Source organism: Tachysurus fulvidraco, chromosome 22 (genome assembly GCF_022655615.1).
Source record: "Tachysurus fulvidraco isolate hzauxx_2018 chromosome 22, HZAU_PFXX_2.0, whole genome shotgun sequence".
Classification (NCBI taxonomy): Eukaryota; Metazoa; Chordata; class Actinopteri; order Siluriformes; family Bagridae; genus Tachysurus; species Tachysurus fulvidraco.
In genome coordinates, this window is record NC_062539.1 from 8,035,307 (window position 1) to 8,062,119 (window position 26,813).

The 26,813-nt window shown below is 39.4% G+C and overlaps 1 protein-coding gene across 2 annotated transcripts; it reads left to right on the forward strand.

Moving 5' to 3' along the window:
- Positions 1-5,894: 5,894 nt before the first annotated feature.
- Positions 5,895-25,907, forward strand: LOC113636970. Of its 2 annotated transcripts, none has more exons than XM_047806657.1 (4): positions 5,895-6,008; positions 13,070-13,621; positions 14,052-19,519; positions 22,485-25,907. In XM_047806657.1, the coding sequence occupies exons 2-4, from the start codon at positions 13,263-13,265 to the stop codon at positions 22,517-22,519; spliced, it is 5,862 nt and encodes a 1,953-aa protein (XP_047662613.1). In that variant the 5' UTR covers positions 5,895-6,008; positions 13,070-13,262; the 3' UTR covers positions 22,520-25,907. The 2 variants fall into 2 exon arrangements, with proteins under 2 accessions (XP_047662613.1, XP_047662612.1); XM_047806656.1 differs by lacking the exon at positions 5,895-6,008 and adding an exon at positions 6,093-6,568.
- Positions 25,908-26,813: the final 906 nt, after the last annotated feature.

Below are 26,813 nucleotides of genomic sequence, written 5' to 3' on the forward strand. Positions count from 1 at the left end.
CATTGTCTTGTGAAATACTTATATACGTATACGTATATATACAAATGCAGTCATGTTGGCATTGACAAAATGTGACAATTTCTTTTCATTCTGCTTATATCAGGTCTCTGTTAACAGCCTGCAAGCTCACATAACTGAAATCAAAATGTGTGTGTGTGTGTGTGTGTGTGTGTGTGTGTGTGTGTATATGTGTGTGTATAATTTTATATTCAACATCCTATCATGTCAAAGCCAAGGGAGTCCTGGATGCTTCATATGCACCAGTGTGTCCTGCTCTGATTCTGAAGAGGGATTATGGGTAAATGTTAAGGTATCGACTGCTCACTGACCTTCTGACTACCCTGCCAATCCCCCATGACTTTCCTCTCCCTTCTTCTCCATACATGCTTCTCTTATTTCATGCTATTTCAGCATACGTCTAACTTCAATTACATCATCTTTCTTTCTTTGGAGGCCACTTTATTTAATTAATTAATTTAATAGACTTTGAGGCAGTTCACTTAGCAGATTGTTGATGCAAAGTCATGACAATGTCTTGTTACACATCTTGATCGCTCACCCCACCAGACATAAATAGTGCTGATACCGGTCTTTATTGAGGATGGCAATTGCTCAAAGTGCTGATTCTGCTCTCTACTAAGGATAAGAAACATTGAGTTTTGTGATAATGTTCTCTACTGAGGATATGAATCGCTCGAGGCTCTGATACTTTTTCCGTTGAGGATTAAAATCCCTCCAAAATGTTATATATTGTTCAGAATATGATACTATACTCTAGCGTGGATGAGAATTTCATAAAGTCTGGTGATGGTAGCTAGTGAGCTTTATGATGCTGAGACACGCCTCTTAGGGTGTTTTCACAACCTGTTTAATAAAATTCATTCTTTTGCATAATTTGCTTTTTTATTTGGCTTGATTTCACTACAATAAATGTAAACAATAATCACATCATATATGACTATATGATCAAATTAAGCAAATTAAAAGGGAAAGAAATGTGAGTTTGTATGGGTGAAAATAGGTGGTAATAGGTTGTAGGTGGTAATATTCATTCATTCATTCATTCATTCATTCATTCATTTTCTACCGCTTATCCAAACTCTCGGGTCACGGGGAGCCTGTGCCTATCTCAGGCATCATCGGGCATCAAGGCAGGATACACCCTGGACGGAGTGCCAACCCATCACAGGGCACACACACTCTCATTCGGTGGTAATGTTTTTATTTATTTGTTTGTTTGTTTGTTTGTTTGTTTGTTTGTTTATTCCACGAAATATCCAGATAACATGTCATTGCTCAGTTTAGCATGTACTAAAATGTACAGAAGCAGGAGCATCATTTTGTGTCGAGAAAGCAGATGTTCCATACTCTTAAGAAAAGTTTTAACAAGTTCTTTGCACTTTTCAGAAGCAGTTCATTCACCAGAACCGCATGCAGAGACAATACTGCAACGTACTGTATATCTGGGACCATCAAACAGCACAAACTGATAGAGACATCTCTGGCCACAACCCCTCTTCCAACACATTGTACAGTCACAATAAAATTATCATGACAAAGAAAACATTTCCCTGTGAACAGACAACAGCAAAAGACTGCAGAAATTTCATCTGGTAGCAGCTTCACTCACATCCTCCTCCTCTAGTAATCTGCAGCAAGTTTATTTTAGATGGTCTGACTAAAACCAGTTTTTGCAACCTTGTAAATTCCTCCACCTCAGAGATTACCAGATGATTATGAAAGGTTCTGGTGTGATGTGTAACTGAAAGCAAAAGTAGTGCTTCACTGAACAGCTAACCTTATACTCCTTTAGAGCATGAAGCTTTTTGCCATAACAAAACAGTAATAACAAGCATTTTCCCCATGTTGAGGCTTTAAGATTGATGTGACCCCAGTCACTTGCTGTTTTTTGATTGGCCTACACTTCAAAGGTTGATGGATTCATGGGATTAAAATGAATTTGAAGCGAAACTGGAGGCGGATGCAGAATTTACTGCTATCATAAGCAAATCCCATTTATTGCATACTGCATAGTGTTACATGCAAGTGAACTAGAAGATCATTTTTTTCATGTCCAGAAAGCCTACTACTCTAAAATGAAAGAGATGAGAGCCCATTTTCTATGAGAAGCGACTATTAAGAAGTGATATTCATCTTGGATGGTTGAGTATTTTTATTCATTCCTACGGTCACAAAGCTACTGTTGGTCAATAGGCTGAAACATAGCATATTGTGCTGTTTGTGTACATTATGTGAATACACTGCATGATACTGTATAATCTTCTGTTTCGAGCTACACATGTACTTCATGTGTTCATGTATTTTAAAATGACAACTGAAATTAACATAATATAATTTTCCACTGAATGTCAGTACTCTCTGATGTGGATGAGAGTTTAGGAATATATATGAGAGAGTTTTGTGTGAGAGGTTTTTAGCTGGTGGGTTTAAGGGGGGCTGTAGGATGACATCCGGCCCATACAGCAATTTTTCCTGAGAGAATTTGGCCTCATGCCAGTTCTAATTGATAACTCTTGAAATACATCTTTAGACTAGACCCAAAAAGAGATGCAACTCGCTGAGTCTGCAAAAACAACATTGTTTATGATGGCCAGTATTTTAGTACATTGAAGATATTTTCCACTTGCTTGCAAAATATCTGCATAGTGCATAGAACATCTGACTCCTTGCATGTCAGAATTTTAGAGTGTGTGGTCTGCTGTGCTACAGTGACCAGCTGGGTTAGGTCTAGCAGCTCTGGTCTGAAGGGTGGTGAGTATAATGTCCAGGAGTTCGGGATTATACAGATTTAGCTAACAAAGTACACCATGTACTAGTGGCAGCTGGAAAAAAAGCTCCAGTGATGGTATATATAAATGAATCTCTCATTGCTTGATTTTCTGTACACACGGTGTCTGCACTTACTGTACAGTCATCTCTTTAATGGCAAGGAACAACTGTATCTCTGTAATGGAAATATAACCAATATTTAAAATCCCATAAAACCAGACACCTAGTCTTAGAAAATGAGCTTACCTTTACACATAAGATCAAGGTAATCAGTAATCGTTCATTGACTGCAAGTTTCACACATCACATAAGCATTATACTGCAGATATAGCAATATTCTCTGAGTGCTTATCCAAGATGTGCTGGTTCCAAAGAAGTTGGCCATTGAAAATTGTCAATCATGCAACTCCATCTGGGTGTAGCAGAACAATCAGCATGTTACCTAGTCCCGGAATGCAAGAAGGTATAAATGTTTAACAACCAATTAATGGCCAATTCTAAGTATCTCTGTGTACATAGTGGCTCTCATGCTGCGCACTGATAATAACAATAACCCACCTGCTTTTCTTACCATGAAAACAATAGTAATAATCAAAATAATTAGAATTACCATCATGAAATGTTGGTGCAGATTTTATAATAATAATAATAATAATAATAATAATAATAATAATAATAAGTAATAATGAAGAACAACATGATACTTAGTTATCAATTTATTCATACAATCCCTTACTTGGTTTATAGTATGTTAAAAGGTTCTCTTTTAAAGGACCATACTACATCATCCTTTGTCCGGTTTCCCTTTGCCATCTTTTCTTCAAATAAGTCAATTATTTAATTAAAAGGGCTTCAATTAAAAGTATAAGGCTCTAATTCTTTTGAAAAATATTTATATATTTATATATCCATTTATATTCATTAATGTTTTTATCCTGAGTATCTGGAGCCTGTCGCACTAGCAGTACGCTTAAGGTACCTCCCAAAAAGGTTCTACTTAGTAGATGTTAGTTGTATCTTATTTCATTATATTATCCTATCCATTATCTCTTCTGTCATTGAACATTTTTAAATTATTCTTCAACACAATAAAAAGGACACAGGAAAAACACACGAAAAAGCAAAGAATGACAGCAAACAATTATGCTGTGACAAAAAAGTGTATCGTGTACATCATAAATATACAGTATATGATGATGGGTATATAGGATATAAATGAATGCAATATTTATAGTCTTTAAATATTTAAACTGTGGTGTTGCTTTTTCCATGGCAGCAATATGAAGATTTTTTTTCTTTTTTCAAGTGCCTACATAGATTACCTCTTTTTTCATTTTGTGTGCAAAATGGATAAACTGTATGCCTCCTGGATGCTATACTTCTATATCACTGATACAGCACTAATATAATAATACTGTTATCAGCCACTAGAGGGCAGTGTTTTCTGGCTTAGTCACTGCTTGCCTGTTTTACCTAGTAACAGATACAGGTCATAGGGCTCTGCAGGTCCACTCATCAGCAGAGTATCTCTCAACTTAAAGGAACAAGATCTCTTGCATTTCAAATCCTGGTGAAATGTACAGGAAGACAGCACTATGTAGAAGCAAGGATTGTGGACCGTTGAAGAAAAATGAAGGTGCATAGTGGTCTGTTAGCTCAGAAAAACACAGCTTGTCTTTTCCAAGCTTTGACATTCTCTGTGTTTGCTCAATAAGAGTGATCAAGTCAAGTGCACTCAGTGGACAGAAATACTACAGTGTCGCATGGATTCATGCATTGCACCACTGAACAGACTGGTATTTCTGTATGTATTTTATGATGTTAGGTGTAAAAGAAGAGCCCTTATTGTTTTAAGGCTCTCTCTCTCTCTCTCTCTCTCTCTCTCTCTCTCTCTCTCTCTCTCTCTCTCTCTCTCACACACACACACACACACACACACACACACACACACACACACACACACACACACACACACACACACACACACACACACACACTGGTGCATCTCTAAAGAATGGCACAGTAGATCAGTCTTGTTCAATTGTGGTCCAGCTGGGAGTACCATAAATTCTCTGTGTGTTTGTGTGCATGTTTTGTTTTGCATGTACCCTTTACATACATATGTATGGGATGTTATTTTGTGATTTGGATATGTCATTGCATGCATGTTTCCTGAGAACTAATCACAATCTTTCTTCAAATAAAGATTGCACACCCCAAACACTCTAAATCAAGGGGTGTGGCCATCCTTGAAATAAACCTGGCCACCCAAATCTGACCTCAAATCACATGTCAAAGCAGGTTTAAGATCATTGTATCTTAATCATTTTACTGTAGCATTATGGTTCTCCTGATGAATCCCACTGGTTATTAAGGCTGTAATATGTCAGCAATACGTTAACGTCACATGCTCTTTCATTCATTCACCAAGAAACATTTATTATCCTGCAGATGCAACTTTTTCCTATGCAGAATTATTTAGCTGTTACTGTCTAAAGTTCCTGATGCTGGTGTCTATCTTATTCATATGGCTGGAATAGAGCACTGTGATATAGTTTGTTTCAGCACTGTGATACACATAATGCAGCATTGTTTAGTCGGATCACAAGCATTCTGTACAGTTCACTAATGTAAACCTGCATTCTACACATATTACCTTTGAAATTCTAGATAAAAATGGATGTACATTTAGATGCATCACTTTGCGGTGATTTTAACTGCGGAGGCAACACCTATATAGTATAAATTATGTAACATAGTGCACTGACTTTCCTCTGTTTTTTTTCCAGTTACACCCTAGCAGGAATCATTAGCAGAGAATCACCCACAGTAGATTCAGTGGTGTCAGCGATTCTGATTAGCTCAGTCCCATGTTAGCCATGCTTACTTCAACTGCACTAATTGTCACTAAAGGACAAACTTTAGACTTGGCATGATGTGCACGAGAGAAATGAGAGAGCCTGAGTGATAGCTGATGCCAAAGTGAGTATATCAACTTTTTTTTTTTCCGCGCACTTCGGAAGAAACCATTTTGTAATTTCCTCGTTTCTCTCTATCTTTCTCTCTCTCCCTGTGCGTGCGCGCGCGCGCGTGTGTGTTTTTTTACTGTGTGGAGCGCAGTACGGAGAGCCCCGCTTGTCGGGCGCGCCGCTCCCCGGCCGGTTTGTTAGAAATGCGGACAGAATTCCGCCTCTGAAGATGGGCGACGGAACAACCAGGTAGGCGTTTTAACAAATTCCTAAATAAATAAATAAATAAATAAATAAATGGATAAATAAATATAACATAATGCTACCAGGCCGCTGTTGCAGAAAGCGCAAACGAACTACACCGATTCCGCAGCCGGCCTGCTGCTGTGCGCGCGTCTTCTTTTTTGCATAGGGAGCGGTAGTGCATTTTCAGCTCTTTTCGATAAACACACACGCACACGCACAGGCACACGCACGCACGCACGCACGCACGCCGCGCTCACGTACCTCCGGCAGCAGCGAGAGGCGCATCTGCAAAAAAAAAAAAAAATGTCTGAACGGCTCCTTTAACTCGCTGCCACCGGTGAGGAAAAGAGGGAGGAAAGATTCGGTTCGGTTCCGTGCGGCGTGCGTCCGAGACGCGCACTTAGGCCGAGCGCGTGTTTATGTTCCCCTGGAAGAGGAGCAATATGCGAGAATGCAGCGGGGAATCTGGACTGACCGGCGGACAGATCGAGCGACCGTTTGCCGGATTTTGCGCGAGCATGCGGATTTGCTTGCACCTGCAGCGTGGCGTATAGCGCTATTTGGTACGTGCGACTTTTTTCCCTCCTTTCTAGCTCGTCAGGAGCGGCCTATTTTATGTACACCACAGCATACTGCGGTACGGCTGGCAGCTCAGCGCGCTTCTTCGTGCTACTGTAGGTCACATGCGCATCTTTGCAGCGCGCTTTTGCCGGAAAAGGCGCCGCGTGTTTTTGTGGCGCTGCTGATCGGCTTTTGGGCAGGATGGAGCGGGAGGTGGGATTTTGCGGATTTTAAGGCGATACCTTGTGGGAGGCAATAACAGCGAAGCACGTGCTTCATGCTCTTTAATAACAGAGCTCCACACTCCATAGGCGGGAGCGGCGTATCGGTTTTGGGTGTTTCTCGCGCTGCAAACTTGCACGCTGATGCTGCCATGGCGACACGCGGCAGCCCGTTTTTTTTGCGCGCGGCTGTTTGTCGGTCCGGAGTGACGCCGTTTTCTCACCTGCACGAGTTTTTTTTCAAGGTACCTGTCCAGAACTGCTGAGAGGAGGTTGTGTATTCAGCCGGCGTTCATATGTGTGTGTGTGTGTGTGTGTGTGTGTGTGTGTGTGTGTGTGTGTGTGTGTGTGTGTGTGTGTGTCTGCTTGTTTCAAAATGACTGCCTGGGCAGCTGTTGCCATGTTGCCAAGTGGGCACAGGCTATACAGTTTTACATGTTAAACCTATCTGTTCTGTAAAACTACCAAAGCTGGTTATTTTGGTACGGTTTTGCATGTGGTTAAAGTTTTCCATATTCATATGACACATTTTGTCCTATTGCCACACCTTTAAAGTTACCCTGACATGCAGTTAATTGGATATTACATAGCCTTGATTAAAAGTTTTTACAGAGAAAAACAAGTATACAAATATGTACTGAATGTTCCACTTAGGGACAGATGACTGGCTGGTTATGTAATAATATAATTATATGCATTTGACAGCCTGTGCAACCAAGTCATTCGGAGAAGTAGATGTTTCTTCAGTAGCCCCCTGGGCTGCATTCACTCAGGAGAAATCGCAAGATTTTATTTCAGTGGCGATGCTGTTGCACTCTCATACTCCCATCAAAATGAGGCAGCAGCACCCCTTTTTTCTACCTAGCAACACCGATGTGATATCATTGACAGCAGCTGTCATGGTCATATCACACTTGGACTATGGCTGTCTCTCCCCTCTGACTGTTAGCATTAAAAAGGTAACACCACAGAGAGGTTGGGGGTCCAGCCGCATGCCGTAGAGCCTCATCTAGTGCTCAGTGGAAATGTTCAAGCATTGCTGTACAAGCAGTTGGATTTGAGCAGTGTCATGTCAGTTGAGACATTTAATTATCTTGTTTTTTTTGTTTGTTTGTTTGTTTTATTTACATGCATACAATTTTCCTATCACACTCATAACAGTTTAATCTGCGTCTGTAAGGAAAGGGTGCATATATTTGTTTTTTATTTATTTTGCTTGCCTGCATTTCTGAGACTTTGGCCTAGTTGTAGATAAGATAGTTGCAAGATACAGTATACTGCAAGATAAAAATTATATAGATCACTATTAGGTACCACTATTAATTACCTATTTACTTTATATGGACTATATGCTGGTATAACATTTAAGATTAGGCAAACTTTTTTAGGTAATGTTTGCTTGTGTACTTTTATATGAAACTAGATTTAGCTGAGTTTTACCACTAGTCTGATTGTAGCTGCTGTTAGTTAGTTTTTATTAGCAGTGTACAATGAAATTTCTATAACAATCATTTTCAAACATTTGGTGTTATGGATTTAAACTGCACATTTTTCTCAGATGTGCACAAAGACAGCATGGGGATATGCAAAGGTCATACAGAGGTCATATGTGTAGGCTTTGGTGTATTTGCTTAAAGACTGCAATGTGCAGACATTATGCTGGATTTTGCTCAGATAGTGCAAGTCCTAGCTGAAGCTTTCAGCATAGCTTCCAGTATTTCACTCTACACTGCAATTTCAGCCTCGCTGCACACCAGTCATCAAATCATCTTGGAGAATAGCTTAGGGAAAAAAAGGCAATATGTAGTTCAAAATGGACACTTATAAACATTCATGTACAAGGAGAGTATCTGTAGGGTGTGAAGCAAGGTCATTGCAATTAACACTGTCTTCAAGGTCATATTAAGGTCACTGCTGGGGTCAAAGGTTAACACCTGGACAAACAACATTGGGGAAGGGCTTTGCTATTGATGGACACCGTGGAATCAGATAGAACTAACTGTCCGGTTTTGTTTGTGTTTAATCACTTTCTGCTGACTGCTTCATTTTGTTGGCTGCGTGTGCAATATTGCTAATACATCGATCTTTTTTTTCACCTTGATTTTTTTTTATAATTGGCATACAGAAACAAAAGAGAACAATTTTCTATAAGAGGAATGCTTTTTATCATCCTTAGGACCAGCTTGTGTGTTATATTTCAAAATTCACATTTTATACCATACGTTACAAGGTTTGCTGTCAAAAGAAAAAAGAGAACTGAGAATTGTTGAGATTTGTTGCATACAGTATACTGGTTGCAATTTGTATAAGATCTTGATCAGTTCTGTAATATTGCTGCTATAATTACATTCAATCCAAATATACAGATATGACAACTTTGATGGAAAAGCTTTTGACATTTCAAGAATAGTGCAAGAGAACTAGCTGAACTCCAGTATAGTGCCCAAAGCAACAAGATGACAACTGTAAAGCAGGAATTTGATATTCAGGTTTTTTTTTTTAATAAAAGCAGGAATTAAGGTAAGTAGATTTTAACTTGAATAAGATACTATTCACAGTCTATATCACAAACTGACTATACTATTTGCTAAAGTTTTTACAAAAGCAGCTAAATTTAACACTGGTCATACTTTAGCAGCATGTACATAGTATAAATACAGAGGTAGCGAAATACAATTAATAATATGTGCTGCTGAGCAGTCAGTCACTATTTGTCCATGATGTTTGAAATACCAGGTTCAGTTGAGCAAATATTGCTAAAAGACATAGGACATCTCGCTTTAAATTCCAGTTGACAACAAACATTCAAAGTATGCACCGTATGTTAAAGGCAGGGTCTCCGATTTTTGAAAGCCAATGCCAAAATTTGAAATCACCAAAACAAACACACCCCTAGCCCAAATGGGTCCCACCCCTGTATTGATAGCTCCGCCCACACATACATGCGTAACCCAGGCAAATAATGGGAAGAAATGTGTCTTTATCATAGCTGAAATGAAGAACAATACGATTGCAGATAAACAAACAAGCAAAAATGACACACAAGCATAATCATGCAAAGGACGGTATATATTAGTTCTGTGAAACAAAGCAAAACCAACATTATTCACCTATCGAGAAGGAAAAAAGCGCCTCGGCGTCTTAAGTAAAGTTTCCCGCATATTCACAGATTGGAGTTTCCCGAGTCAGTAACTCCTGAGCTAAACGCTGTTACTACACAAAACGTGGTTGTAGCTGCCTCTCTACATTACTACGATAGAAAAGAGGTGTTATTTGTGTAGTAACAGCGTTTAGCTTAGGAGTTATTGACTCGGGAAACTCCAATCTTTGAATATGCGGCCAACTTCCCGCTCCTTCAGTTCTCTCCAGCGCTGGAAAGCTGATCCTATTTTAACACGTCCTACTTCTTGCCTTATCCTAAGCCTTTCTTCGCTTTCTTTCTTTGTTTTTATCCTCCATGTCATTGTTAAAACCGCTTTCTGCTAATGCCACACATGCGCACTGAACACTCTCTCTGCTGCATATCGACAAGCCCCGCCCCTTTCTGCTCATTGGCTACACATCTGTTTTGATTTTTGTTTTGATTTTTGTTTATTATTCGGCCCAACTCAGTTCTCTGAAGCATTTCTTAAAAACCGGAGACCCTGCCTTTAAGACCAACCCAGGTAAAAAAAAACAAAACAAAAAAAAACCCAGATGCATCTTTAAACTTCACAAAATCAGAATAATGAAATAGTGTTAGTATTTCTTTTAGTATTTTTCTGGAACAGAGTATTTTGAAAAATATATGAAATATTGAGAACATTTATTAATCTATTCTAGAATGATAATGAATGCAATAACCATATGGAAAAATAAATGTGGACTTATTTTGTTTTATATTTTAAACTGGGTTTAGTGGAAAGTGTTGGCACCTCAAGGCTCCAGGGTCCATGGTTCAGTGCTAAGCTCAGGTTACTGTCTGTGTGGAGTTTCTGTGCATGTTGTCACTGTGTCTGCACAAGTTTCCTCCAGGTTGTTCAGTTTTCTTTTGTCGTTAAATGGATTGACAAAATTAAATTGTCCCTAGGTGTGAATGTGTATGAATGTGTGTGCATGGTGTCCTTTGATGGTTTGGCATATCATCCAGAGTGGGCTACTTCTTCACTCAGTGTATTTGTGGAATTGGTTTTAGATTCACCACAACAGTAAGCAGGATAATATGAAGATTTTAAATTTATAGCACTATTCCTGAAGAAGCTTTGCATACTTGTGACTTCTACTCTACTATCTTTATGAGAGCACTTTTCAAAGTCCTGTATGAAAACTGTTGTTTTGAAGAAACAGTTTATTTTGAAGTTAGACTACTCAAGTAATGTCTTTATTGAATAAACATTTTTGATTTAGAAATATATTTATACATGAAAATTAATTTCACTATTTATAATTTTCTTAACCTGTATTTATACTAGCACACAACACATGGCTTGTGTTGCTTGTAGTCTGTGTCTTGTCATTAACCTTGTCAGAAACCACTACTGTTATCACTGAGGGCAGGCACTCTCCAGCATTTTGTTTAGTTCATTTAACAAACCTACTATACAAACTATATTATTATATAATAGTTTGTAACAGTATATAATATTAAGCATATGTACATTCACCAGACCCCTTCTACTTCCTTCCAAGCTTTATTTTTCTTTATAATGTCACTAAAACCATTTAATGAGATCGTACATGGCAAGAATAGATGAAATCACGTTTGTATGATTTTCGTAATATTTTCTCTGTGAATTAGTAAATTAGACCAGTACTAAGGTTGTGATTGGTGGGCTGATTTAATGTTGGACTATATGTATGCATAGGATTGGTCCAGTCTACCTTCTATTATGAGAAAATCTCAATTCAAATGTCACTGTCAAAAACTGAACGCTTTCTAGCGTGTACATAAGATTAGAAACATATTTCATCAATAAGACTTTTTAAAAATGTCCATAAGATATACAAGAATATATATAGGCAGTCAATCAGTAATCAATCTAGTTTCTCTAAATTTTAACACTCACAAATAAAACATATTTGATTAGGCATGGAACAGCATACTTTGACAGACAAGGCCTGATTTTGCTGTTATACCAAGTGAGTGTATACAAGAAGGAGCTTGCAGCATTGTGGTCTGTGAAAGCCTGCAAGTTGTCAATACTCGAAGGTTCCTAGCAGACCTTGTAAATTATATTGATGAGGATCCAATCCTGAAGGTGATGTTGTGATGGATTGCAGGACTTCCTGGTATAGCAAGATGCTCTGTCTTCAAGAGGTTGAGTTTGATGGTGGAATCCAGGTGAAAATGGTAGTGAAATAAGCATACAGTACATTGGAAAATTACTGTAGTTTTTTTTCCTCAAGAAAATAAACATATTGTTAAAATAGCTTATTATGAAATAGCTTCTACTTATGTATATCTTTCTATTCTTTAAAAAAAAAGCTCAAAGTACATTTAATACACAATACAGTCATTTTAGACACCCCACACACAGGACAATTTAATTGGAACTTATTTTATGGAATTATTTAATCAGCCATTTTTGTGGTAGTACAGTATGCCATGGTATCATGCAGGTGAAGATTTTTATTTATTGTTTACATCAAACACCTGAAAATAGAGAATTGTGATCTGAATGTCTTTGATCATGGCATGGTTGTTGGTTGCAGGCAGGCAGATTTGAGAAATTTCAGAAAGTGCAGATCTTGTGGGATTTTCACACACAGGAGTCTACTTGATGTGGTATTCTGCCATTTTAGCTAATCTGACTCAAAGTGTCATGTCCTTCATTCTGAGATGCTTTTCTGCTCACCACTGATCCTTTCTGCTCACCTGTCCTTTCTGCTATGATATCTCAACAAAAAAGGCTTTTCTGTCAACAGACCTGCTTTAAACTGGATATTTTAAGTTTGACAGTCGTGCACGAAAATCAGAAGAACTCAGTTCTCGAAATATTCAAACCAGACAGACTAATACCAGCAACCATGCCACTGTCATTTAGTTCAGATTTTTCTCCATTTTGATCTTTAATGTGATTGATTACACCTTATACCTGTACTTGCATGATATTATGCATTGCGCATATACTGTAACATCTTTTTAAGGACTTTTTTGTTTTATCTTTTTTAGTGCTTTCCTCTTATGATTAGCTTTTTAATAAACACTATTTGGTGCATTTCTTGGCCACATCCTAGTTTAAAATACTTTGATTACCACAATATTAAATAGTAAAATGGTTCTTTCTCCCCCCTTCTTTTTAGTGATGGCCTCTGCTGAGCAGCTGTGTTCCTGCTTTCTCCAGCACTCCTCCTAGGCCAAACACACACACACACACACACACACACACACACACACACACACACACACACACACACACACACACACACACACATACATACAGGCACACACCTGGTATCAGGTTCACCTCCATACACACAGACACAAGCAGACATCATGTACAGTGTGGAAGACTTGCTGATCTCACATGGATACAAACTGCCCAGGAGTGGCCCTGCCTCATCCTCTGCACCTTATGAGAATCGGAACACCGACTGTCGGCGTGACAATGTGGAGAACCGTCCCTCTGGTGGTGGCGGGGCCTTAAACGGGTTTGGGACAGCAGAAGGTGGAGCAGACAACCGGACAGAAACAGGGACAGGGGCCTACAGACCAACGCAGTCTGTAAAAGCATATCCTGAAAACAACAACAATATCAGCGAAGGACCTGACAGAATCCAGAGGAGGCTGGAAGTTCCTGTTGGTTTTCTTGGTGATCTGCAGCCTCTAGGAGATTCGCTTGCTACTGATAGTGGGTGAGTCAGTAAAACTGATATTCCTGAGGTTATTTACTGTCAAATACGTAGAGAAATTCCCATGAAATATGGATCCATGCATCAGAAATGATTTTAGAATAAATATTTCACTCAGGGTTAAATAAAAAAATAAAATAAATAAAAGCAGTAAATTTTTCATTTTGTGTTTAGTGGTTCAGGTTTAGACTTACCTTGGATATGAACCTGCATAATTCACTCTTGGATCTCACAAATTTAATGATTATTACATGTGATACAGTAACCTTGAATAACTCTAACAATTCGGATTATGAAAGATGACAGGGAATAGATATTTTTTGTAATTACTACATTTTCTTTTAACACAATGTTTTTATCATAGATGCTAGCATGTAGAATAGGTATTGTCTGCTCAAAAGTTCTCCATAATTTGCATTATTTTTGTTTTCAGGTTTTATGACGCCCCAAGCTTGACATTCTCTGAACACACAGACGAACGAGATATCGCCTATTGGAGAAGGAGAGGGCAAGACTTTAGTGCCCTATTGGACTTTGCTGACCCTAGGGAGTTGCGTGTGTCTGGAGGGCCTTGGAGAGGGCCAGTGCTGGCTCCTGAGGAGCTAAGGACAGAAAGGCCTTTGACGAGATGGGAAGAAGTGCAGTGGATGCGAGAGCCCATAGACTCAGGCCCAGAGACACTACGAGTTACTGGAGAAAGGAAGTGCCAAAGCCTGGGAACAGAGGAGTGGCGTCCTGCAGTAGGTCTGGGTCGGCAGTTATCTGATGGAGAAGCTGAACGCTGGTCTCAGGAACAGCAGAATCGTTTGCGGCCCATAGAGGGCAGTGTGTCTGCCACAGTCAGGATGAAGTCTCAGTCACTGCCCAGAGTTCTCTCTCCTGAAGATCCACAGTATGGAGAACATCCCCAAACGGGTGCCTCAAGCCAGGCCCCTACACAAAGAAACAACTCTGTGCCATACAGTCGTTATCATAATGAATGGCCATTAGGAGAACGGTGGAGTGGTCAGAGCCAAGGTCCCACTGCACTTGTGCCAAAGCCTCGTTTCAGTCGTCCCATAAAGCCCCCATCTTATGAGACTCACCAGCAGAATAGGGGTAGTTGGGAAACTCTTTCCTCTGAACCAGTTTCTAAACCCAGAGACCGGTCAATTTGCTATTCACAGAGCTTTGAACCATTAAGAGACAGGTCTGGATGCTATTCTCAGAGTGCAGAGCCATTACGGGATCGGTCCTTGTGCTTTTCACAGAGCGCAGAACCACTAAGAGATCGAATGGTGAGCCATTCCCAAAGTGCCGAACCACTACGATTTGTTAGTCATTCACAAAGTGCAGACCTGTTAAGAGACCGCTTTTTAAGCCACTCTCACAGTGCTGACCTTTTAAGGGACAGATCACTTTGTTATAGCTCAGAACTACTTCGAGACAGGTCTATGTGTTACTCACAGAGTGCAGAATTTTTGAGACCAGAAGCATATAGAGCAGATCTGTTTTATCAGGAATTGACTGGTATGGAGCCCCCTGGTTACATACCACCCCCTTCTTACAGGAGATTTCTGCCTCCCAGGAGTGGACAGATTTACCGTGCTGACTCAGCCCTTGTCCGATGGAAACGAGAACCAGTAAGTGCTGAGATGGGTGAGTGGTTTTCAAGAACAGCAGGAATGTCATGGTCAGAACGTCAGGAAGACAGGAGTATGGCAGTTGTTCCCAGGCGGCCAGTGCATCCAGGCCCAGTCATACCAAATCGACCTGTTCATTATGTTCCATTTGAAGATCAACGTGTTAGGCATATCTCAGGGGGGCCCAGTGGAAACTCACTCACGGATGCAGACAAGATCCGACATGTCAACAAAGAGCTTCCCTGTACTGCAGCTTTAGGACAATCCACACATGATAGTGCCTTCCTCCCTCCACAGGGGCCGAGCACGGACACTCATAAATCAGCTCCTAGTGAACAGGAGAGTGCTAACCGATGGAATAGAGGGTTGAACAAAGGCAGTGAAAGTGTAGCACCTGACCAGAGCTTTTCAAAGTACTCCACAACATTTCAGACAAGACCCTCACAAGCAGTTATAAAAGTTGACCGGAGTGCAGACCAGCAGATTAAGGTAGACAGAATTACAGACCCAGGTCAAGTCAAGGTAGAGAGAACAGAACAGGTTAAAGTTGACAGACCCGCAGAGCAGATCAAAGTAGAGAAAATCACAGACCAAGTCAAGCCAGACCGAGGTGCAGATCAAGTAAAAGTTGCAGAAGTTAAGCCAGACCGATTTACAGACAAACAGATTAAAACAGATAGAATGCAAGACCAAACAAAACTAGATAAAAATCCAGACCAGGGTAAAACAGATAGATACTGTGAAAAACAAACTAAACTTGATAAACTGGCAGAGAGGATTCCAGAAAAAACAAATAAAACTGAGAGAATTCTAGAAAAGCCCATAAAATCAGAGCGAGTTCCAGACAAGCAAGTCAAAGCAGACAAGATTACAGAAAAGTTTAAGGGAGACAAAATGTCAGAAAAGCAAATTAAATCAGATAAACTAACAGACAAGCTTGTTAAGTCTGAGAAACAGACAAAAGCAGACATAAGCGTTGAACAGTTAAAAGCAGAGAAAGTCACAGACAAACAGACAAAGGCAGACAAATCTATTGAAAAGGGTTCCTCAGAAAGTGTTTCCACAGCAAAGACAGAAATGGCACATGAACCTGAGAAAAAGAGTGTGAAAAAGAAATTAAGTGAGACTATTTTCTGCCTGGTGTCTGTCCCTCTTTCACAATCAAGTGGAAAGTCAAGAGATCAAAACAACAATGAAGAAAAAGACCCTGAATCCCCTCGTATTCCTCCACCTCCACCACCAAGCTCCTCAAGTGAAAACAGCAACACCCTTGGTTCTTTGCCAAACCAAAGCCTCAAAAGCACATCCACCACCTCCACTGATTTGGAACTACAGGCACTTACACTTGGCAGTGCTTCCAGTAGCATAATCACTAGAAGAGCTCATCGAAGGAGAAACTCTCGCACTAAAATAATTAAGCCAAACCCCCATGATGAGCTGAGACGATATTCTGGGGCTTGGCCAGGGGACCAGTACCGTGATCAGGAAACCCAAACTAGTCCTGAACTTGCAAAGAGTGCTCAACATCCAGGCCCTGATAAAATGGAAGCACAAACACTGCCTGCTGTCCCAGAAGCAGAAGCCACTGCTGAAAGTGGGTCTGGAGTTCCAAGTACATCTGGGCCTACAGGAGGCACAGGGGCTACAGGTAATCCAGGGCCTTTAGGAACTACAGGGGCTACAGGAAATCCAGGGCCAACAGGAACTTCAGGGGCTGCAGGAGCCCCTGGGGCTTCAGACCCAAGTACTCCCTATGGGTATCCTATGAAGGGTCAGAAAAGTTTGAAACCATCCAGCAACAGTGCCTTTTCAAGAACAGGCACCTTCAAGAGCACAGGTTCACACAGAGCTCCTTTACATCCTCCTCCACATCCACCACCACCACCTCCAACCCAACCGCCCTCCCAACCACCGCCACCTCCCCCAACACAGCCTCCACACAAATCACCCCCTTTGGATCAAGCTGAAGATGCTAACTTAATTGCTGGCCCAAACCCAGAGGATTTTAGTCAATACTTGTTGAAGCCAGTGAGAAGAAGGTCTTGGGATGCCATTGAGGAGCTAGAGTCCATTAATAAGGAATTGCAAGAGCAAGCAGGTAAGCGTCCTAGTGTGGACCAGTGCATTGAAGATCTTAATGAGGCCTACAAAGATATCCTGGAGCTTACTACTGCCAGTAATAACCTTCCCAACCGTTCCTCCATGCAAATCCCTGACCGTATAAAAGCAAGACTGTCCTCTGAGCCATTGGGAATGCCTGCAACCACACTTAGGTCCAGCCTAGTACCAGGAAGTGACCCAGAATACAGGGAAGTTAAGAGTGCCTTTTCCCGACCATCAACAGGGAAAAGTGTCAGCTTTAGCAAACAGCTAAGGGAGGAGATTTGTCCAGCAGCTCCTCCTCCAGAAACAGGTTTCAGAGATTACAAAACAGTAATGGCTCAGATAACACAGCGAAAATCCTGCAGATCAGTGAAGCTGGATGTCTCAACTTCTAAGGACACCTTAATCAAAGATGAGAGTTTGACTGCACACACCTCCTCCACTTCATCCATGTCAGCTGAGATACCATGGGGAGACAGGCAGCCCATGCAGGATGCCTCAACCCTAACCAGCCCCCCAGACTATGAGCACATCTGTCAGACTCTCCAGATGGCCCGTGATTCTGGGGCAATCAGCCGAGGGGCTTGTGTAAAATCCAAACCAGGTAGTGCCATGAGCATTGATAATCAACAGCATGCGGCCATGCCTAGTGGATCTGCAGTTGATTCAGAGCAGCCATGCTGCTCGTTAGCATTAGATAATGAAAATAACTTGAGACAGGAGCCTATCACTTTATTAAGTGAAGAAAGAAGCTCTGGCTTTAGAAGGGTAACAAATCAGAGTAACAAACTCCTTGGTAACAGGAATGTATTATGTGTCAAGCCAATAGGAGAAAAAGCAGCCCTAGAGGTGAACCCAGAAGTACCACCTGACTGGCAAATGCAGCTGTCACTAGCTGAGAAACATATTGCCACACTTATCACTGGGGAAGGGTGCAAGCTTGGGTCAGATGAGGCTGTAGATGAAATAAATGATGTTAAGAGGAATGAAGGCATCTGTGCCAGTAATTTAGAAGATGAAACAAGCAAAGTAATGGAAGGGGACAATGTTGAAACATGTGAACAAATTGATACCCAAGTAGAGAAAGAAGAGACTGAACTAGCACAAGTGGCTGAAAGTCAGTTAATACTAGAAATAAGAACTGATGGTGATTACAGGAGGACAGAAGAAGAGGAGACTAAGGTGGAGCCAGAAAATTTACAAATGGAAGACATGTGTAAAAATACAGAGGAACAAGCAAAAGAGGACAGGCAAATGCGTGAACCCAACAGGGAACCAAGTGTGATTTTAAGGCCAAACAAGGCTATAATGTGGACTCATTCAGGCGTAGACCCAGGGCTTCTGCCAGAGTTTCCCCCAGATCACCTTCCCCTGTCTGTTTTAGCTTATCCAAATCGTAGATTATCTTTAGAGCTTGACTGGGAGAGAAGTGGCTGGGAAGGGGTTAGGATTCTTGGAGGGGGTTGGGCAAGAGAAAGGCGGTCCCTTGATGCGGAGAGGGAGGACTTAGGTGAGGATAGGTGGGGCTTAGAAAGTGATAGACAACAATCCAGTGGTGAAAAGCGTGGTCTAGGTGGCTGGAGAGGATGTGGGATAGATAGACATGGTTCAGATGATTCAGTTTGGGATTTAGATTCTGATACTCACAACATAAGGGATAACGGAAGGGTTTTAGATGTAAAAAACTGGAATCCTAAGCAGGGGCTGGAACAAAGTGAAGACCAAAGCAGTAATGTGTCAAATAAAGACTTAGTGGTGGACAAACATAAATTGGCAGATGAACAGATACAAGGTGCTGAAGGGAGTCCAAGGGTCAAGGAGCTGCAAGGTTCAGGAAAACGGGGCAGAGTAGTTTCTCAACGAATTGAGGCTCTGCATGATCGTTTTATAGCCCCACCTGGTCATGGTTCTGAAGAGAGACTTGCCCGTATGAGGGAGGTGGACACTGTTTCCCGCATGAGACGCCTTAGCCTTCGTAGCACAGACTCATGGGATGGACTATATGGGGTAGCCTTTGTATCTAGTGCTGAAGAGCTAGTGAGGGATGATAGACAGTCCCTTCCTTCATCCCAGGAACTTCCAAATGCAGCAGAGAAGGAGGACAGTGAAATCCGAGAGCCTTGCTCAGACAGCAACGAGCCTTGTGAGACACAAGATGATCATCCAATTTCAGCAGGTACTTTGCTATTATTTAATTATTTAAAATTGTTTATCAGTCTTTGTTTTGAAATGGTACGCTAATTAAATGGGTAAAACAGGAATGAATTAACAAGATTTCCAAAATCAGATGAATACTGTATCTAATTAAAGTGGCACCTGTCACAGGTTGGGATATATTAGGCAGTGAAGAGTCAGTTCTCAAAGTTGATTTGAGTAATTCTGACAAAAAAAGGCCAAATTGTGATTGTTGATGACTGGTTGAGAGCCTCTTCAGAACAGCAGGTCTTATGGGGGGTTTCAGTATGAAGTGGTAAGGACCAACAAAAAGCGGCTCAAGGAAGGACACCAGTGTCCTGGGGTGAAGGCTATCCCATTCATTCTGATACCTCAGACAAAGTGATACTATATCACAGATTGCTGAAAATGTAAATGCTGGTAATAATAGAATAATTTCAGGACACACAGTACATTGCAGCTTGCTGTGTACAGGACTTCAGAGCGTCAGAACAGTCAGAGTGCCCATACCACTACCAAAAAGCTAATACCATGTCTACTACCAACAGCATTTGTAATAGTTAAGTGAGCATCAGAACTGGACCATGGAGCAATGGAAGAAGGTGGACTTCTCTGATGAATCCCGTTTCTTTTTTACATAATGTGTAAGGGCGTGTACATGTGTGTCATTGACCTGGGGAGAATATGGCACCAGGATGCACCAAGGGAGGAAGGAAAACTGACACAGGCAGTGTGATGTTCTGGGCAATGTTCTGCTGGGAAGCCTTGGTCTTAGCACTCATATGGATATTTCTTTACATGTATCACATACTGAAACATCGTCATTGCAGACCAAGTACAGCCCTTTATTGTAACATTACCATTAATGACAGTGGCTTCTTTCAGCAGAATAATGCATCCTGGAACATGAAATACAGTTCTTGATGTTGACTTGGCCTCCAAATTTCTCAGTTCTCAGTCTGATCAGGCATTTCTTGGAGGTGCTAGACAAACAATTCTGATACATGGAGGCCCAACCTCACACCTTATCGGACCTAAAGGATCTAATAATGATTTTTAACATTGTCAAAGACCTTTGGCATTCTAGATGTCAATTTGTTGAAGTAATCTTAGGAACTTTTACCCAGAATCACCTCCCACAAGTTGGATTGGCTTGATGGGAACTTTTTATAAGTCATGCAGTCAGACTGCTCCTACAACAGTTACATATAGAATACCAGCTGACTGCATCTTCTCTCAAGTAGTAAATTTCACGAATGTTCTTTTGTGTTCCAAACAGCCCAAACTTAGATTCACCTGTCCATAACACAATAACACTTTTTCAAATCTACTACTGTCCACTGTCTTGCTGGACCTGGCCCATTTTAGTCAGTTTTTTTTGGGCAGTCTTAGGCCAGCATCCTGGAGTTTCCTCTTGTCTGATGACATCGAAGCTGGTGTTTTGTGGGTACCATTCAAAAAACTTGTTAGTTGAGGACCTGTTCTCTTCTAGAGACTCTGATGTTCTCTTGCACTGGGGCCTCCCACTTCTCTTTCTATTTTAGTTAGAGCCAGTTTGTCAGGTTAAGTCAAGTCAAGTCAAGAAGCTTTTATTGTCATTTCTACCATATATAGCTGTTGCAGTACACAGTGAAATGAGACAACGTTTCTCCAGGATCATGGTGGTACATAAAACAAGGCTAAGGACATGTACTGTAAGTAGTCTTAGCCACATAAAATGCAGAAACAGTGCCAACCGACCAGTGTAAATACTGAATGTTCAAACAATATTTTGTGTTGTTTATTGAAGAGAATATTGCACAATGTTGTATAAAATATTCAGTTTGTCACATTGAATAGCTGCTTTTTTCTTAGAACAAGAATAAGCTAAAAAGTTTAAGCAAAGAATTTTTTTTTTTTTGCCCATTTTGACTCAATTATCAAACCCCAAAATGCTGATGCTTCAGATACTCAGTAAGCCCAAAGATGGCCCAGAGCTATCTAAGAGCTTAGATAATGTTCGGATCAAACAACAGTATGTGAGAAACATAAACTGTGGTGCCAGATGGAATGGTTTGATTATTTCAAATTGTGCAAAACAAACAAATAAAAAAAAGCCTCTTTACAACCATGGTAGGCAGAATGGCATGTCAGTATGCACAACACCTTATCACCTATTTGTACATTTCATCAAAATCACTGACTATACCTTTAAGTTATTTATAAGTACTGGGTGTGAACAATAAGCATGTCATTTTAAAAGGCAGTATATGCCAGGTGATGAAATGCTGAAATCATGTCTTTCTTCAGACATCTGGTAAATCAAATTTAAATTGTATTTGTCACATACACATACACAAAATGACATATGTGAAATGTGTTTTACAATTGTTCCTTATAGTGAGAAGAAATACAACAAATGTAAAATGTAATAACTGGTAATAACTCTCCTTCATTTGTCATTCAGTGTATTACAGAAACTCTTTTGAAAAATTTATTATAATCATATATTATATGAAAAAATATCATATATGATAATATATGATATGATATAATAGTATATGGATCTATGAAGTTTCAGTTTCAGACATAAAGACTTTCGAAACCACTTAAATGCTCCTTCTAAGATAATGCATAATAACCACTAGATGGAGTAGCACTCCTTCAATTGTGAATTAATACAATCACATTTAATGAATTTAAAGTCCTTTTTAGGTTGCTTTTCAGTAAAGTTCACTTTCTTTGAAGTTGTTTGAGCTTTATCAAACTGCTTTGTTTTGTTTTGATATTCAGTAATGTAACACAACAGTATAATTATGTAATCATTATATTGTGTGTTTGTGTGGTTTAAAGTGAATGTATATTTCCCAGTCTTGGCTTATACAGAAAATGTTCACTTACTGATTTTGCCAAAGAGTCACTGTGACTTTAGGATGGCAACGTCTTCCCCTTTAAATAGTACTTAAAGCCTTCCACTTGTGTTTCAGAGTCGGACGAGGCCAGCCAGGTGGAGAAGTCATAGTTGAACCCCGGAAGTCATAAATCAGGGGGTGAAGGGACATCCATTGCCACTTAGAGCCAGCTTCCAACACTGTGACCTGGCTGTCTGCTAAATGCCTTCATTTTCATATGGCACTCGCACAAGTATACTCAGACACATATACATACACACAAATACACACACTGACATGCATTTATGCACTACGTAATTACATAATGCATATGCAGACATAGAACATATAAACGATCTCACATGCACCTCAGTTCATCATCATGAATTCTGACATGCATTCAAAAATAAATGCACACACATACACAAATCAAAAATGGCCTTCTCCGACAAGAGCATTGTGTATCAACTCCACCCTACCTGCTGGGTTTCTTAATGTTGCTGCTCCACTGCCAGAAGGAGGCAAGACCCAACCAACCGCTCCTGTCCCCCATCCAACCTTAATCAATTTACTCATGGGAGTCTGTGCACTGCTATGGCCCAATTGTCCAAATTTTCCCTATAGAAAATGTAATGTATTGGAAGTATATTACAATACCTAGGGGGTTTTATAATACATATTAACAACCAATAGCTATATAATCCCATTTTAATATGGGTCAAACATTTTAAATAGATAGGCTAACTAAATACTGGTTGCTGAATTAGCTTTCATTCATTATTAGCTGCATTAACATTATTTGGTTGAAGTATCACTTTAAGCAACTCAACCAAATTATACCTTTTCCTAACCCTGATTCCTAACAAAATCTTGTGTTTAAATACTTTGATTGAAATCAAGATTTCCTTATTTTTATTATGTGCCCCACAACACGCCCTTCCTCCTTGCCCCCCGTTAAACCCTGCTTCAAATTAAGATGGGGTTAAAACGTAGCAGAGTCTGTTCCTTCTCCTCCTCTCCACCCAGTGCTTCTCTTCTGATGACCTTGTGGATCTTGTGTCAATTGTCAGAACCTGTGGTCTACTTGTAGTCCAGTGTAATTCATTTGTCCAGACATGATGTTGTCTGTATTTCTACATTTTATGTTCAATTTTATGTTTTAACCAAGTATTGTGGAGGATACATTTGTTTGCATTTGTTGTTAAAGTGTCACCTGAGCAATTCAAAAACTAAGAGCTCCATCTGAGATGGGCAGCTGTAGCAAGTTGAAGATTAGTGGCTCAAGAACTGTTTTACTTTAGCAGTCAAGCAAAGACTGTTCAAAAACATCCGAAGCATTTGATTTTGATCCATAATCCCCATTTAAAAACTTTTCAACACTTTGTAACATAATGTCCCGAAATACAGAGCGCTACAGTTCATGTTGTATTGACTGAAACCATAGATGTATTTTATACGAAATAGAAGTGTGGATAGAATGAACATTTTAGTATTTGATGAACCAACATTGCACCTTGTGAATGGAAGGTTAGATTTTTTTTTTTTAATTTTGCTTAAAACTAAGAGAATAAAAGCTCTTGAATAGCCTTTTTCAAAGACATTATTAATGATACACCTACACAAGAGACACAAACACGATATGTCCAATATCTAAATCACTATAAATATTTGTAATATTGAAAATTCCATTGAATAACCCAGGTTTGGGATACGTTTTTTTTTTCACGCAATGTAAATTTTTAAAAACAGGGTCCAGATATGAACACAATTAATTCTCTAATTTTTTTTGCGGTGTCTCTATGTCACCAAGTGCAGCAGGAAGCAATAAATGCTAACAATTATTTGTGATTAAGCATATAAACGTGTACAGATTTTAGGAATTTAGTAGGGAACGAGTTGTTAGGCCATGATTTGAGAAGATACAATAAAAAAAACATAATATAGCATAATTACATATACCATTTTGATAATAGTGGTAAAAAAGAAAAGCAGGGTTTTAAGGTGGAAAGATAGTGTACGGTATGACAGGATATATGTGTTTGATAGCTAGAGCAGTATTGTCCAACATAAAGCTCAGTGGCTGTAGAATATGTACAAGCCAGGATGTATAAAAATGTCATTTGTCTAACTGTTGTACAACAAGAAACATTTCAGACTGCGTGTGTGCATGTGTGCGTGCATGAAATTTCGCTTGCTCCCCCATCATTCTCTACATGTGCCATCCATGTATTTGAAAAGAAGAATTGCATTTCACTGAATATTTATTTTTGTTATCATTAAAATTGTTAACCAGGCCGGATAATGTAAAAAATAAAAAAGTATATTTTAAATATTTTCTGAAATATTTTGTATTTACCATGATAGTTTATTTCTTTGCTCTTTGATCCAGTTGGCAGTATCATATTGCTGTATAGTGCAGGAAGAAAATATATAATTTTCTAGTGCTTTAAAAACCCAACAGAAAATAGGGTAAATTTAGCTGAGCTAAAAATATCTCTGTTAAAACACCTGCAGTATGCCTTGTTCTTGCTCAGAAATTTGTGAATGAGAAGAGTTGTCATTGTATACTTTGATAACGATGTGGATTTCAGCTTGTGCTTGGAATATGTATCACACTTCTGTAGTTAAATGTGTAAGAACTTCTGTCCATACCTGGAACTCTGTAGAGTCAGTATTATGTTAACATTTACTCAAGTGGTTGTTAAGCAAAATCCAGTCAACAGCCTAGATACTTACAGAGGACCAGCTTTCCAGGTGCATACTGAAACTAGTTGAATACCCTCAATACCCTCTACCAATTCAGATATTCTTCTTGTCCAAAGCTAGTTTTAACATAAAAAAAACTTGGCCCAAAGTTCATACAGTAGCCTACAGTGTAAATGAAAATATGTTATGTACCTATGTTTCTAAGCTAAATGTGGCCTTATTTTATTTGAGCATTTGTATGTCTTTGATTCAGTGTCACGTCATGTCATGTCTACTTTTTTTCTAGAACAAAAGGAACCTTTCAGTCATATAGCCAAATATTTTTTATTTCTTTGCAAGTATTATAAGCTAAAATCAAGCTGAAAGGAATATGTGTAGCACATCGACTGGAACTGTTCTACCCCTCATTCCACAGGCCCATAACTGTTATTATTTCATGGCATTTTCATGAACGATGTAGCATTATTGCCATTGTAGCACTTGGAGAATGCGCATTGTGGGAAAAGTAGATGAAATTCATCATTCTTTTTTGGAAGTTGTGACTTGATGAAACTCAAACGTAATGCAGTGTATACCTTTAAAGCATAAACTGCTCTTTACATTTTGCTACATGCTATGGGGTGCAAAGAGTGACATGATTTAACATTTTGATGCAAATTTTTTTCCATAATATTTGAGGTCTCTGGGTCATTATTCATGTCACAAAACACAACAGACTATTGGTTCCATGTTTGTAAACGGTTAGGCATTGAAATGTACATATGTTAAATAAGCTAAAAAAGTGAAATTTAATAAACATTTTCTACAATTTAACTCTGTTGTTAAATGTTTGAATTACAAATGCTGAAACTGTGATATGCTGATATTTGCAGTAAATGTGATGAGTCATTTAAAGGGAAATTTATTACATTAATGAAATTATTTTGCATCTTTATAAACACTGTATAATGAATTTTAATTTAATATTTTTTTCAAAGATTTTTTTTTTTATTAGCGGTCCATTTATTTAGTGGTCCATACAACACACTGTATACCCAATACCTTTTTTATATTTAGGCCTTGTGATAAATGATATTTTCCCCAATTTTATGAAAGCACATGCTCACTTATATCTCTCTCTCTCTCTCTCTCTCTCTCTCTCTCTCTCTCTCTCTCTCTCTCTCTCTCTCTCTCTCTATCTATCTTTCTGTATATCTATACACACACACGCACACACAATAAAGATGCTGAAATTTATAGTAGACACTGCTATGATATGTTTCTTAAATATATAAACATCTGAATACTCTTGGAATGTGTAACAATAATGTCACATCTACATTTTTCTTTTGGGCACAGACATGGTGTATCTTTGCCCCATTCCATTCATCATTTCCTTTTGTGCTAAATTCTAGCATTATTTTTAAACAGCCCTGTTTGGAACTAGTCTCTGTGTGTATTATTGCATGAGTGGGAGAACTTGGCATAGAGTGTTTTAACAGGTTGGATGGGTGGATGTACTCCAGATATTATACAGCATGCTGAGATGATGTTAGCCTTCATTCATAAAGTGCATCACAGCTCTGATTAATTCATAAAATCCTGTGCCAAAGCTATGAGCGATTAAAAAAGAGTTTTGCCAACAGTTGGGTCCTGCTGGCTAAATAAGTATTTCAGTCTGGCAAGGGAAAAGTGTCAAAATCAGTGGCAGATCTCCTTTTCTGTTTCACACACAGCAAC

Bases quoted from the DNA above. Each gene is read 5' to 3' on its own strand.
- LOC113636970 (XM_047806657.1), top strand. From the start codon at position 13,263: ATGTACAGTGTGGAAGACTTGCTGATCTCACATGGATACAAACTGCCC. The intron at 13,622-14,051 runs GTGAGTCAGTAA...TTTTGTTTTCAG, and splicing joins TCGCTTGCTACTGATAGTGG to GTTTTATGACGCCCCAAGCT. The intron at 19,520-22,484 runs GTACTTTGCTAT...CTTGTGTTTCAG, and splicing joins TGATCATCCAATTTCAGCAG to AGTCGGACGAGGCCAGCCAG.